The 14,441-nt window shown below is 36.8% G+C and overlaps 1 protein-coding gene and 1 long non-coding RNA gene across 6 annotated transcripts in view; one reads left to right on the top strand and one right to left on the bottom strand.

Annotated features, from left to right (window-relative positions):
• ICE2 (interactor of little elongation complex ELL subunit 2) overlaps nt 1-14,441 on the top strand; it is a 59,636-nt gene that overhangs the window by 24,180 nt on the left and 21,015 nt on the right. For all 5 annotated transcript variants that reach the window (XM_017864535.1, XM_017864543.1, XM_017864528.1 and 2 more), the window contains 6 exons: nt 753-869; nt 1,038-1,197; nt 2,417-2,598; nt 6,742-7,732; nt 8,433-8,608; nt 12,899-13,028. In XM_017864535.1, the coding sequence (XP_017720024.1) occupies nt 753-869; nt 1,038-1,197; nt 2,417-2,598; nt 6,742-7,732; nt 8,433-8,608; nt 12,899-13,028 (1,756 nt within the window). The remainder of the gene's footprint in view (nt 1-752; nt 870-1,037; nt 1,198-2,416; nt 2,599-6,741; nt 7,733-8,432; nt 8,609-12,898; nt 13,029-14,441) is intronic.
• Nucleotides 12,302-14,441, bottom strand: part of LOC108523781 (uncharacterized) — a 22,384-nt gene continuing 20,244 nt past the window's right edge. The window contains exon 3 of the long non-coding RNA XR_001883893.1: nt 12,302-12,776. This is a non-coding gene — a long non-coding RNA (uncharacterized LOC108523781). The remainder of the gene's footprint in view (nt 12,777-14,441) is intronic.

Raw genomic sequence — 14,441 nt, 5'->3', positions numbered from 1 at the left:
GCCAGGATGGTCTCGATCTCCTGACCTCGTGATCCGCCCGTCTCGGCCTCCCAAAGTGCTGGGATTACAGGCTTGAGCCACCGCGCCCGGCCGTTTGTTGTATTTTTTTAGTAGAGATGGGGTTTCACCGGGTTAGCCAGGATGGTCTCGATCTCCTGACCTCGTGATCCGCCCGTCTCGGCCTCCCAAAGTGCTGGGATTACAGGCTTGAGCCACCGCGCCCGGTGAGAAGATAGACTTTAAAGTGGCAGGAAAAATTCTATGAAACTGACCTGGCATGATGGCTCACGCCTATAATTCCAGCACTTTGGGAGGCCGAGACAGGCGGATCACTTGAGGTCAGGAGTTTGAGACCAGCCTGGCCAACATGACAAAACCCCGTTTCTACTAAAAATACAAAAATTAGCTGGGTGTGCTGGCACACACCTGTTATTCCAGCTGTTCAGGAGGCTGAGGTGAGAGAATTGCTTGAACCTAGGAGGCAGAGGTTGCAGTGATCTGAGATCGTACCGCTGCACTCCAGCCTGGGCAACAGAGAGAGACTTAGTCTCAAAAAAAAAGAAAAAACCACAGGTAGTGGTTGTCAAGCAAAAACATTAATGTCTTGGCATAAAGTTTCTAAATCTGATGTTTACATTTAGTAGAATGATAAATTTCAAAATTTGAAGTTAACAATTTCATATGATGAAAGATACTTAGAAAAAATACATTGCGATTTTTGCAATAAAATAATTAATATTTTTCATATTTAGGGCAGTGTAAAATATGTGAAAACAGTATTTCCCTCAATGCCTATGAAATTGCAGCTCTCAAAAGACAATATATCTACCATCGAAACGTCAGAACAAACAGCTGAAGCTATGCATTATGTAAGTACCAAGGCAGCATTGGATCTTCCTAAATAATCTTTTATATCTCACAAAATATATCTAACCCGATTGTCCTAAAGTCTCCTTTCTGACTTTTCTTGTTCTTTACTTTATTGAAGAAATTTTCAATAAGTATAACCAAGTAACAAATTACTTGTTGTTTTTCAGGATATTAGTAAAGATCCAAATGCAGAGAAGCTTGTTTCCAGATACCACCCTCAGATAGCTCTAACTAGTCAATCATTATTTACTTTATTAAATAATCATGGACCAACGTACAAGGAACAGTGGGAAATTCCAGTGTTTATTCAAGTAATACCTGTTGCAGGTTTGTGATTTGCTATGTCAAATAATGCTGTCAAAAAAGAGAGGTTGGACAGTGTGTTCTCACTCATAAATAGGAGTTGAACAATGAGAACACATAGACACAGGGAGGGAAACAACACACACCGGGGCCTTTCGAGGGGTGGGGGGCAAGGGGAGGGAGAGCATTAGGACAAATACCTAATTCGTGCGTGGCTTAAAACCTAGGTGACAGGTTGGTAGGTACAGCAAACCACCATGGTACATGTATACGTATGTAACAAACCTGCACATTCTCCACACATATCCCCGAACTTAAAGTAAAATTTAAAAAGAGAAAAAAAAAAAGAGGTTGGAACCATTTCATTTCAGCTGTCTAAATATAGGTGGTCAGTTGTCAGATATCAAAGCACTGATTTAAGGAGGATGTAAGTTTGACACTTACATTCAGTAAAATTTTTTATGTATAAAGCTACTATAGGCTCAGCACCACTAAATGAATTAATTAGGTCTGTAGCACCTGTAGTCATATTTAAGGGTGAGAGTCACAAAATGATGGCATAGGGTGGCCAAGAAATACATGAAATGGTCAGGTTCTGTTTTTCACGGAAATGAAAGGAATGTAGTACTTTAGTAGACAACCTCAAATGGGTGAATTTCCATGACTTATTTACTTGTCTGTTACTGGAATTTGGAATTACAGTAAGTCTATACATATAAGCATAGGGTAGTCTTTCTTTCGACAATAAAATTTTTGCATATTCCTGTATATAAGAAATTATTTCCCTCCTGTATTGATTCATATTTAATTTTTTATTTTTTAAATATCTTTCAGAATTAATATACGTTACAGCATAAATATAATAAGTGAAAGATTATGTCTATTGAAACAAAACTACAAATTAGAGTTAAATGTAATATATTCTCTGTGGTAAATATTTCATCATTTTTTGCAAGTTCCTATAAGAAACTGAGTAATAATGACAGTAAGAATATAACAGTAAAACCAGAAATCCTTTTAAACATTGTTAGAAAGACATTTTCTCCTGCCAGTTGGATTTTCTTGCCCTTAGATTTCTAAAGGACTTTAATATCTTCTAGTCTAAGGGTAGCAAATATATGGGACATGTGCTGCCATTCTCCTGTGTCTCTTTGTTTGGTGATCCTTATGTCATACATCTTGTTTTTAAAAAATATATCATGATTAGATACTAATCACCTCTTTCTTTGGTTTCTGTTTTAAGGTTCAAAACCAGTTAAAGTAATATATATTAATTCACCACTTCCCCAAAAGAAAATGACTATGAGAGAGAGAAATCAAGTCTTTCATGAAGTTCCATTAAAATTTATGATGTCCAAAAACACATCTGTTCCAGTCTCTGCAGTCTTTATGGACAAACCTGAAGAGTTTATATCTGAAATGGATGTATGTAATGTTTTTTTTTCCCCTAAGGGGAATGTACTTGTTTGTTCTTTTGAAGCATAAAGTTTTATTGCAAATCCCTAAACCTAGTAGTTAAAAATACAGGCTTTAGATTCAAACTTAAATTGAATTTCAAGTCTAGGTAGACTTTAGGCAACTAACTTCACCTCCCTCAGCCTCAGTTTTCTCTTTTCATACATGAAAGCAAGTAGTACCTACTTAACAAGGTTATTATGAGGGTTAAGTTTGATAATTTACGTTGAAGGGTGAGCACAGTTTTTAGTTATGTATGTAGTGAAAACTCATTGATGGTGGTGGTTAATGTGAGGTTTTGTTTAATTGGTCTCATTCGTATTTAAGAGTTTTATTTTTTTGAGATGGAACCTCGCTCTGTCACCCAGGCTGGAGTGCAGTGGTGCAATCTCTGCTAGCTGCAACCTCTGCCTCCTGGGTTCAAGCGATGCTCCTGCCTCAGACTCCCGAGTAGCTGAGATTACAGGTGTGCACCACCATACCCGGCTAATTTTTTTGTATTTTTAGTAGAGACGAGATTTCACCATGTTGGCCGGGCTGGTCTCAAACTCCTGACCTCAGGTGATCCACCCGCCTCAGCCACCCAAAGTGGTGGGATTATGGGTGTGAACCACTGCACCTGACCCATATCTAAGTTTTTAAGTGTGAAAAGGAACAGATGAGTTTAATTTTTAAGTGTGATGAGTACAGATGAGTTTAATTTTTAAACAGATGAGTTTAATTTTTAAGTGTGAAAAGTACAGAAAGTATTTGGCCAGATTGTTAATCTTCAGTATACTTAGTAGCTGTGTGACCTTGGGCAGATTACATAATAACTCTGCGTCTAGTTTGCTTATCTGTAAAATGGGCATCATGATATTACCTAACTCTTAGGATTGTTCAGGTTTAAATGAATTTATACATGCAAAGCATTTAGAGTAACACTTGGCACTCTGTAAATATTAGCTTTTATTATTCTGTATTTTAAAATATTTTCCATGATTTTAAATACATTGTTTATAGAGAACTTGATTCATTCATTCCATAAGTTTTTATTGAGCAGATACTATTCTATGGAAGCAGCAGTAAATAAAAACAAAACCTATTTTCCCTCAGACCTTAAATAAGTGGTAGAGGGCCCAAATACAGTAAAAAAGCAGGTAGTGGTAAATGCTATGGAGAAAAATAGAGTAGGCTAAGGGGAAATAGAGATATGGGTGGGGAAGGGGTCATTTTATATTCATGATTAAGAATCATGAATCACATTTTCTGAGGACAGGATATGTGAACAGAGACTTGAGTAAAATGAGGAAGCAAACAAAATTTTAAAATAAAATATAGAAATGTTTTTATTGTACTTAAGAGCTCATACAATTTTAAGGATATTGGCCTTTTGGTTTTATATGTGTTTATGTTTTCTCTTTGCCATTTGCCTTTTGTATTTTATGATACACATGTCATAAAGCACTTTTGACTTTTGTTTTCTTCTTACACATTTTACTTTTAAAACTCTGCCTACAACTTATATTGAGGTGAATGTCAGGCAGTAACAAGAAGAAACATGAGGTAGAAGAAGGATAAAAATTGACAATGACTTCTTTCAACAATGGTAGGCCTTGGCCGGGCGCAGTGGCTCAAGCCCGTAATCCCAGCACTTTGGGAGGCCGAGACGGGCGGATCACGAGGTCAGGAGATCGAGACCATCCTGGCTAACACGGTGAAACCCCATCTCTACTGAAAATACAAAAAACTAGCCAGGCGAGGTGGCGGGCGCCTGTAGTTCCAGCTACTTGGGAGGCTGAGGCAGGAGAATGGCGTAAACCCAGGAGGCGGAGCTTGCAGCAAGCTGAGATCTGGCCACTGCACCCCAGCTTGGGCAACAGAGCCAGACTCCGTCTCAAAAAAAAAAAAACAATGGTAGGCCAGGTAATTTGGACCCTTCTTTTGTTGATGACATCTAAAAAAGCTGGACAGATATTAAAATGTCTTTCTTAGAAGCATCAAAAAGCTAACAAGATAGTGAGGAATTACAGGGCTGAGGTACTGAAGAAGATAGGATTCCTAGAAGGTCAGCCTGTTACTTAGGGTCATTTTTGGCTTGGATTATATTTGCCAGTTCTAAAGAGGCAACGAAGAAAATGAACTGTGCTTTTGGCAGCATCATAAGACTAGAGGGATAAAAGGAAAAGTTCAGTTTTCCACCAAGGGCCTGGACCCCAAAGGGGCTGCATCTCTGGAGTCAGGGTGAACCAGAAGTAAATGAGCCTTCTCTGAGATTGTAGCCTGAGTTTTCAGGCCCTGAACTTGGAGTAAAATGCTTTTTCTGCATTACAGGTGTCTTCAGACACCTAGGAAAGTAACTAAAAATGAGAGGAGGATAACGCATTTTTTTGTAGCCTCAAATTATTATACTTCTTAATGTCTATTAGCCTAATTTTTGTTGCTAAGTATTCTGTAATTATTTTGATTTGTGTAGTCCAACCATTTGGAATGTTTTTAAATTTCCAAGTGCTTGAGTTTATTGTTTGTTAACATTTTTCTTAATGATACCTAATTTTATTTCCTTCTGAACATAGAATAAGACTTTATCAGATTCTGCTTTGGTCTATATTGAGATTTTCTTTGTATATTAATTTATAGTCCATTTTTTGAAATGCCCTTTGGATTCTTGGGGGAAGGGAAAAAGTTTATCTTTGTAATCTGTTTACATATATATTTTCAATCTTTCGTATATATTCTCATTATTTAATATTATTCATACCTTCTGTATTTTTATTTTTTACTTAGAGACAGTATCTCATTGACCTAGTATAATTGTGTTTCTGTCAACTTTTTCTTTTATTTTTCAGTTTGTGTAATAAAAATTTATGACCACTATCTGTTTATCATGGATTTTCTCTTTTTTCAAACTAGCATTTCTCTCTTTTCTATCTAACGCTTTTTGCCTTGAATTCTGCTTTGTCTAACACACTGCTGTTCTTCCTCTTTTTATCTCTTGATGGCATCTGTAGTTGTTTTGTTTTTAACCTTTTTGTGTAGGAATGCCTCACATAAGCAGCATATAGTTTAATTTTTTACTGAATTTGGTAGTCTTTTAGTAGGAATTACCATTCACTAGCTACCATTTACTGAGAGGTTACTTACTATGTGACAGGCACTATGCCAAGAGATTTTTCTATATATAATTTCTCACTTAATCTTTAGAACAAATCCAAGAAGATGCCCCTGCTATACCTGTTTTAGAGATGAGGCAGCTGAGGTTCAGCGAGGTTAAGTAACTTACATGAGTTGATCTTTCTTACTCAATACTGATGACTGTTAGAACCTTTCTCTTAAATCCTGCACTGTAAGGCTAGTGGATGTACATAACCAATTACCAAATTTCTATGGTATTTAAGGTGCTCTGTCAAATTGAAGAGAGATCTTCTGGTACTTGTCTCCTTGTAGAGGGGACAGTGTATTCCTGTATAAGTTAAAGCTGTGTGTAGCTTTTCCATTACCAAAACAGCACATGAAAACAACATTTTGACTTCATGTCTCAGACTATAATAAACCACCTTCTGTCCATTTCTGCCCCATCTTTTATTGCTGAGAGTTGTTTTTCCTGAGTAGTTGTGGAAAGAAAGTCACTGGTTGATACTAAGCATGCACCAGAAGCTGGCGACACTTCTCTGGCCACATTAGAAAGCAGCGCCCTCACAATGGCAGAGGGACTTTCCTCCTGGTCAGCTAAAACCAAATGTCTCTCCAAGAGTCTATAGAGTAGACATAAATGAAAATCTACCTCCCGTTTGGCTCTACATTTCTTTTTTGTGGTTTTTTTTTTTTTTTTTTTTTTTTTTTTTGATTAGTTGAAATTCCTCTTGAGATGTGGTAGTTCGTAAATGTTCCATTTCTTGTGCTATTACAACTTGGCAAATTTGCCTGTTATCATGAACATTTCAATGGGAAGATAAGGTTAATAATAGTTGGTAGTAGTTTGTTGTCATCTTAAGCAAGAACCTTTTACAACCGTTAGACTTTTCTTTCTACTTTAAAAGAGCGTGAAGTATGTATGAGAGGGATAGGGACATTAAGAGATAGGTAGGGTGGCTTGAAATTTTTACTAATACTTTACCAATTTATTTACTTCAGATGTCCTGTGAAGTCAATGAGTGCCGAAAAATTGAGAGTCTTGAAAACTTGTATCTGGATTTTGATGATGATGTCACAGAACTTGAAACTTTTGGAGTAACCACCACCAAAGCATCAAAGTCACCAAGTCCAGCCAGTACTTCCACAGTACCTAAAATGACAGATGCTCCTACAGCCCCCAAAGCAGGAACTACAACTGTGGCACCAAGTGCACCAGACATTTCTGCTAATTCTAGAAGTTTATCTCAGATTCTCATGGAACAATTGCAAAAGGAGAAACAGCTGGTCACTGGTATGGATGGTGGCCCTGAGGAGTGCAAAAATAAAGATGATCAGGGATTTGAATCATGTGAAAAGGTATCAAATTCTGACAAGCCTTTGATGCAAGATAGTGACTTGAAAACATCTGATGCCTTACAGTTAGAAAATTCTCAGGAAATTGAAACTTCTAATAAAAATGATATGACTGTACATATGGTACATGCTGATGGTGAAAGACCTAATGTTCTGGAAAACCTAGACAGCTCAAAGGAAAAGACTGTTCGATCAGAAGCGGCTAAGACTGAAGATACAGTTCTCTGCAGCAGTGATACAGATGAGGAGTGTTTAATCATTGATACAGAGTATAAAAATAATAGTGATGGAAAGACAGCTGCTGTGGGTTCTAACTTAAGTTCTAGACCAGCTAGTCCAAATTCTTTAGGACAGGCTTCTGTAGGAAACCAGACTAATACTGCTTGTAGTCCAGAAGAGTCATGTGTTTTAAAAAAACCTATCAAACGAGTATATAAAAAATTTGATCCAGTTGGAGAGATTTTAAAAATGCAGGATGAGCTCTTAAAGCCAATTTCCAGAAAAGTACCTGAATTGCCCTTAATGAATTTAGAAAATTCTAAACAGGCTTCTGTTTCTGAGCAATTGTCTGGTCCTTCAGACTCCTCTAGTTGGCCGAAATCTGGATGGCCTTCTGCATTTCAGAAGCCAAAAGGACGTAAGTAAATATTTACGAAGAGCTTACAGCATTTTACTTGTTCTTTTTCCTTAGGTTTTTCTCCCTCATTCCTTTACTTTGTTACAACCTGTTTTGTAATTGTCATATAGTCATTGATATTTCATTTTTTCAGTCTGTTGATCAGTATTTCAGCTTCCAAAATGTCCTCTCTAGATATGTATACAAAGGCGTATGGGTCTTGTGACTTGTGTTTATGTAACATGTACAGTGACTGCTAAGCTACAGTAAAGTGATTTGTCAAACTGATGAAGGGTAAGTGCGTCCAGAATAATCATAAACATTGATTGATTTAAAAATTATTTATACTTGGTGTTGGACTGCAGTTTTATACTTTTTGGTTTTGTGAAATAAAGCAGCTCCTCAGCTCTGCCTAGATGAGGAATAGCATTACTTTTAAACTCTTTTCTTTTCTCACATTGTATGTTGTCTCACGAATTTATACTTTGCCTAGAGTTAGTGAAGGTTAAAAGAAGAAGAACCTTAAAGCTAGGATTTCAGCTCTTACTGCAGTTCCAGTAAAAGTAAACAGAAATGGTAATAGTGTGAGGGTCCATTAGGCAGAGAAGTAGAAAATTAAAGATGATAGAAGTTTAAAAATAGGTAATTGAATTGTTATATCCTTGATTATGCTGGGTGAAGAGCTAATGTATTTTAAAAATAAGAAATACTATTTTTAAAGGTTTGCCGTATGAACTTCAGGACTATGTTGAAGATACATCGGAATACCTAGCTCCTCAGGAAGGAAATTTTGTGTATAAGTTATTTAGCCTGCAAGACCTGTTGTTACTCGTACGCTGCAGTGTCCAGAGGATAGAGACAAGACCACGTTCTAAAAAACGGAAGAAAATCAGAAGAGTAAGTTGTTCTTTACGGAGTTAGAATGTGATCACGTAAATAATCAACAGATACTTAACATGCCATTTTAATAGTATCTTCAGGTTGAATTTTGTTTATTGTTTGTTTCTTTTTTTACTAAAATACTGAGATCAATTTTAATAAGGGAAAGTGTTTCTATATAGTAGTCATAAATGCCAGTAACATTCATGCTTGGAATATGCAAATTGAGCAGCCCTAATCCAAAATTCAAAATGCTCCAAAGTTTGAAAGCTTTTGAGCTCCGACATGGTATCACAAGTGGAAAATTCCACCACACGTGACCTCATATGATGGGTCACAGTCCAAAATCCAGTCAAAACTTGGTTTCATTTGTAAAATTATATAAAATATTGTATTAAATTACCCTCAGGCTCTATGTATATGGTAGGTGTGAAACATAAATGAGTTTTGTGTTTAGACTTGAGTCCTGTCCCCAAGATATCTCGTTATGTATATGTAAATATTCCAAAATCTGAAACACTTCTGGTCCCAAGCATTTCAGATAAGGGATACTCCACCTGTATAACAACTTTATAAAAAACTGCATCATCATAGATTACATCTAGATTGGCACATATATTCCTGTTTTCTCTGGGAATTTGGATTTCCGTTATTACATGTGAACTCGAGCTCTTTTCTGTCTTACTTTGGGGCTCTTGTTGACTTACTTTAGAAGTCCAAGTAGTACTTTTGAAAGATGGCCTTTCACACACATTTAAGGTCTTTTCAGGATTGTTAGAAGACCAAATCTCTTCCTTTCTTTTTCTCCCTGTTGTTTCTTTTGGGTTTGATATAAATATTTTCCTCAGGAAAAAAATGTATTGCTGCAATTTGAGTAAATACTTCTTTTAATAATTTTTCATATTTGAAATTCTCTTTCAGATTAGTTTGCATTTTTTTGTGTATAACTGCTGAATTCTGATAAAGGGAATCTTCCATATTATAACTGAGTATGTAATATTAAAGTGTGTTTCCTTTAATTTTTCTTGAGGATTTTTTCTGTTGTATATATTTGTCACAGTACACATTTAAAAAAACAAGTTTTGGTGTCTCTGTCTCTTGTTATCTAACTTACTACCCAATAAGAATCATCACTGACCACTTTGAATGTCAGTGTGTTTTGAGGTAGGGATCAGGTGAATCCAGACTAGTGATGTTCTAGTACTGATCCTTGTGGAGTACTTCCTGACTACTGTATCATATTAAAGAATAACTGGGCTGGGCGGGGTACCTCATGCCTGTAATCCCAGCACTTTGGGAGGCTGAGGTGGGTGGATCACGAGATCAGGAGATCAAGACCATCCTGACTAACATAGTGAAACCCCGTCTCTACTAAAAATACAAAAAAATTAGCCAGGCGTGGTGGCAGGCGCCTGTAGTCTCAGCTACTCCAGAGGCTGAGGCAGGAGAATGGTGTGAACCCGGTAGGCGGAGCTTGCAGTGAGCCGCGATCGCACCACTGCACTCTAGCCTGGGCAACAGAGTGAGACTCCGTCTCAAACAAAAAAAGAGAAAAAAGAAAATGTTGTAAGTAGTACTATTTAAACTAATTAGGTAAAAGTACATCCCCCATTAGTATTTCCTACCTAAAAACCAACTTGCTTAAATAGAGCTTTGAAATACTTGAAGTCTCTTCAACCTCTGCTGTCCAAGAACCTCATCTCTTCTTTGTTTTTCCTCGATTCTTCAATTTAGTTGTCATTTTAGTTTCCAGTATCATTTATGTTTCCTTACCAAAACTCTGCTTAGTAAGAGTTGCACTTTAAAGGAGAATTTAAAACATCAGCCAGTCTAAAGTGATGGAGATAAAATAAAGAGGCTAGGCGCAAGCACGGTGGCCTCACGCTCTAATCCCAGCCTCCTTTCCGAGGTGCCGAGGCAGGTAGATCACCTGAGGCCCCAGGAGTTGCAGACCAGCCTGGTCCACATTGGCGAAACCCCATCTCTTCTAAAAAATAGCAAAACTTAGCGCGGGTGTGGTGGGCACCTTAAACCCGGCTGCTCGGGAGGCTGAGGCAGGAGATCAACCTTGAACCCGGAGGGCCCGGAGGTTGGGGCAGTGAGGCTGAGATTGTGCCATTGCACTCAGCCTAGACAACAAGAGTGAAACTCCCATCCTCAAAACAAAATAATAATAATAATAAAGCTAAATTGGACCACCAAGATAAAACCAGGATTTTCTGAGTCCCGTTACATGGTTATGTAAATCCACCCCCAGGACTTTGGATGATTCATAATATCTATTAGCTATGCTGTCTCATAAACCAGTATCCTAAGTGGCTTTATTGATGTAAAAATTGGAACAGAACGCAAGAAAAGCTTTTACTTGGGGAGCCACTTATCCAAGGGAAAAAAAAAGTAACTTTTATTTTTATAGTATGAAAATTTTGATTATCCATAAAATTTTTACTTCAATTTTGGGATACTAAGCAAAGATGAAATGTTCAGGCCTTTTTTTCCCCTGGCTTCCTGGAGATGGCAGTAGAATACATACAGAAATTAAAACTGGTTTTAGGACTTGGTTTTATAGATAGAGTAGTTTATCAAAGAAAATCTCCCAAAGTATTTGCTTTTCAGAAATAATACATTTTAAATTTTAAAAAATATGTGAAATTAACTCTGTTACCCATTTCTGATCCAGAAATGTGATCCTTTTTCTCAGTCAACTTTTTTCTTAACTCTGCTATAAACTAGCTATGTGTCCTTGAGGAAATTTCATTCATTCTTTTTTTAAGAGACAAGAGTCTTGCTCTGTTGCCCAGGCAGGAGTGCAGTAGCACAATCATAGCTTACTGCTTCCTTGAACTTCTGGGCTCAAATGATCCTCCCACCTCAGCCTGCTGAGTAACTAGGACTGTAGGCATGTGCCACATGCCCAGCTAATTTTTTTTTTTTTTTTAATTTTTTATAGAGTCAGGGTCTTGCGAGTTTTCCAGGCTAATCCTGAACTCCTGGCCTTAAGTAATCTTCCCACCTCAGCCTCCCAAAATGCTGGGATTACAGACTTGAGCCACCATACCCAGCCTGAGCAAATTTCTTTATCTCGACCTTGTATTTGCTCTAAAGTTATAAGAGACTAAATCACATGCAGATAACCATTTGCTAGATTATATAGTAAAATGCTTTTAATGATAAAATTATCCTAATCCCATTTAATTTTGTTTTTAACTGAGAAGACACGCTGGAGGCCTTACCTACTGAAAATATGGTCCCTGGAACAATAGCTTGTTATTAATGCAAAACCTTGGACTCTACCCCAGATTCTACATTTTAACAAGATCTCCAGATTTCTCACATGCACATAGTTCAGGGGCAATCGCATGAAACTGCACTTACAGTTGATAACAAAAATATTAGTGGATTTGAATTGTTCTTACCACCAGCATTGTGCCAAGCCCACTCTGTCAAGAATTAGGAAATATTGATGAAATATTTTCAAATCTGTAAATGGTAACATCTTAGTATAATTTCAGAAGTACTAATTAGCCTTATCAGTGCAAGTTAAGTACCTTAAATCATCTGTTTCTCTTTCTGCAACTGGAAATAGACTCCTGTTAAGAGTAGAGTTTTCTTTGAAGATATAGCATAAGCACAGTGAATAACATCTATTTCTTTGCTTATGCTCCCTTAGACCAGTAATAGGTACAGCCATTTTACTTATGTAGTGTCCTGACCAGTGAATTTGGATGGATAATTTGTTAGATAGTTCATGTCTGAAATAAAGCCGTTAAATTGAAGATAATGACAAACAGGTTTTAATGTAGGCATTATTGCTCTTTCATTTGTAGAATGAAACAAGCTGCTCAGAGTATTTGAGCCTGAGACAGTGTGACTCATGCTTTAAAGGAGCAAAAATATTCTACCATTTTATCCTCTTGGGAATGACTAGTAAAAAAGTCAGTCTTTCCCAGCATCTAGCTTTGAGCCTTTGGGCGACTATGTATGATAGGCTCTGTTGCAAGGATTCTGCTGTCATTCACATTCCCTGACAAATCAAACCTTGCCTATGTGGGGAGATATGTCAATTTTGGTCTGAAATGGGAATGGTGAGGAGAGATCTCTTTTATCCATCCAACTTTTGGCACCAGACATTCTTCTATCCATCAGGCTTGAATGTATCCATCTTACAGTGTGAGTCCTGCTGTAACTGAAAGGATGAAATAAGATTACCTGAAAGCATTTTGAAAGTAGCAAAGTTGGATAGGCAAATGTATTTATTATTAATAGTAAATTAGTAGTGCTTTGAAAAAGTATAATCTTGCATTGCAGCAATTTCCAGTTTATGTACTACCAAAAGTAGAGTATCAAGCTTGTTATGGAGTTGAAGCTCTGACTGAAAGTGAACTTTGTCGCTTATGGACTGAAAGTTTATTGCATTCCAACAGCTCATTTTATGTTGGTAAGTTATACAAAAGTCTTTGTTCTCCTTTTTAATTTCCTTGTAATTACATACTTGTAAATTCAATTGTGAATACTTCTATTCTGCACTTTTTTACTTTAGTTTTTATTTATGTATGTATTTATTTTTAGACAGAGTTTCACTCTGTTGCCCAGGCTGGAGTGTAGTCATGTGATCATAGCTCACTGTAACCTCAAACTCCTGGCCTCAAGTGATCCTCCTACTGCAGCCTTCCAAGTAGCTGGGGCTGCAGGCATGTGCTACCATGCCCAGCTAATTTTTTTGTTTTTTATTGAGATGGGGTCTCATTATGTTGCCCAGACTAGTCTTAAACTTCTGGCCTCAAGCAATCCTCCTACCTTAGCCTCCAAGAGCTCTGATATTACAGGGATGACCTAACCATGCTGACCTATTTTAGAAACACTTATTTAATAGTATAATCAAAAATATACATTTGTTTTCTTAAAAAAGCTTCTTTTAAGGGTACTGTTTAATTGATTAACTATTGATCTATACATTTGTTTTGAAATTTTCTTATAGTGACACTACGTTTAAAACCTCAAATATTTTGATGAAATGACTTTTCCTTTGTTTTGTTTTGTTTTCTGGGGCATGGGGATTAGGCTGGAGTTCAGTTTGCATTGGCTCATTTCATGTACAGTTGACATCCTCACATAATAGATTACTTACTAGTCATTATTGGTAGTATTTCCTCCCACTGGAATGTCCAGTATCGAACATCTCAATGCATCCCATAAATCTCAATCCCTCCTAATCATCTCAGACTGCTCCTCTGTGTAGTCTTTTGCTTTCTTTGATCTCTCAGTGCGGTGTTTTACTTCTCTGTGAATTGTTACTTTGTACTTTATTGTTCTCTCTTAACACCTATCCCTTCTTCCTGTTAGACAATAAACAGCTAAAGGTCAGAGTCTGATAAAATTCTATATTGAGTCTAATAAAATTTTGTATTATAGTGCTTAGCTTGATTGCTTGTATGTAATAAATGCTATGAGGGTGTGTTTCTTAAAGAAAGGTTATTCACTTAAAATGTTTTTCCTGTTTTGGTTAATCAGTATTTTGTTTTCATGTTTTATGAGAGTATTAAGTAGATAATTGATTCTTTCTGCTTAACTCAAAAAAGGAAGTAGCTAAATGCACTAATTGGTGATATGCTGCCTCCCTCCTCTTCCTTCATACACATACTTGAAGTTTTTGTAGTGATTTTCAGTCTATAACCAGAATTTCAATGTTCCTCCAAAGACCTCACAATCTCAATGTTAGCTACTTGAATGCAATTTGCCAGCCACATCCATTTTAGGAAAGGACCAAATAAAAACTTATGAGTGAAATTTTGTTTAAAGTACTGACAGAGAATGGAGATTCATGACCAAAAAAAAAAAAAATTAAGGTTTC

This window comes from Rhinopithecus bieti, unplaced genomic scaffold, assembly GCF_001698545.2.
Source record: "Rhinopithecus bieti isolate Rb0 unplaced genomic scaffold, ASM169854v2 scaffold_2723, whole genome shotgun sequence".
In the NCBI taxonomy this organism is placed as follows: domain Eukaryota; kingdom Metazoa; phylum Chordata; class Mammalia; order Primates; family Cercopithecidae; genus Rhinopithecus; species Rhinopithecus bieti.
Note: the sequence above shows the minus strand (reverse complement) of the source record. Positions and strands in the feature narration are given on the sequence as shown.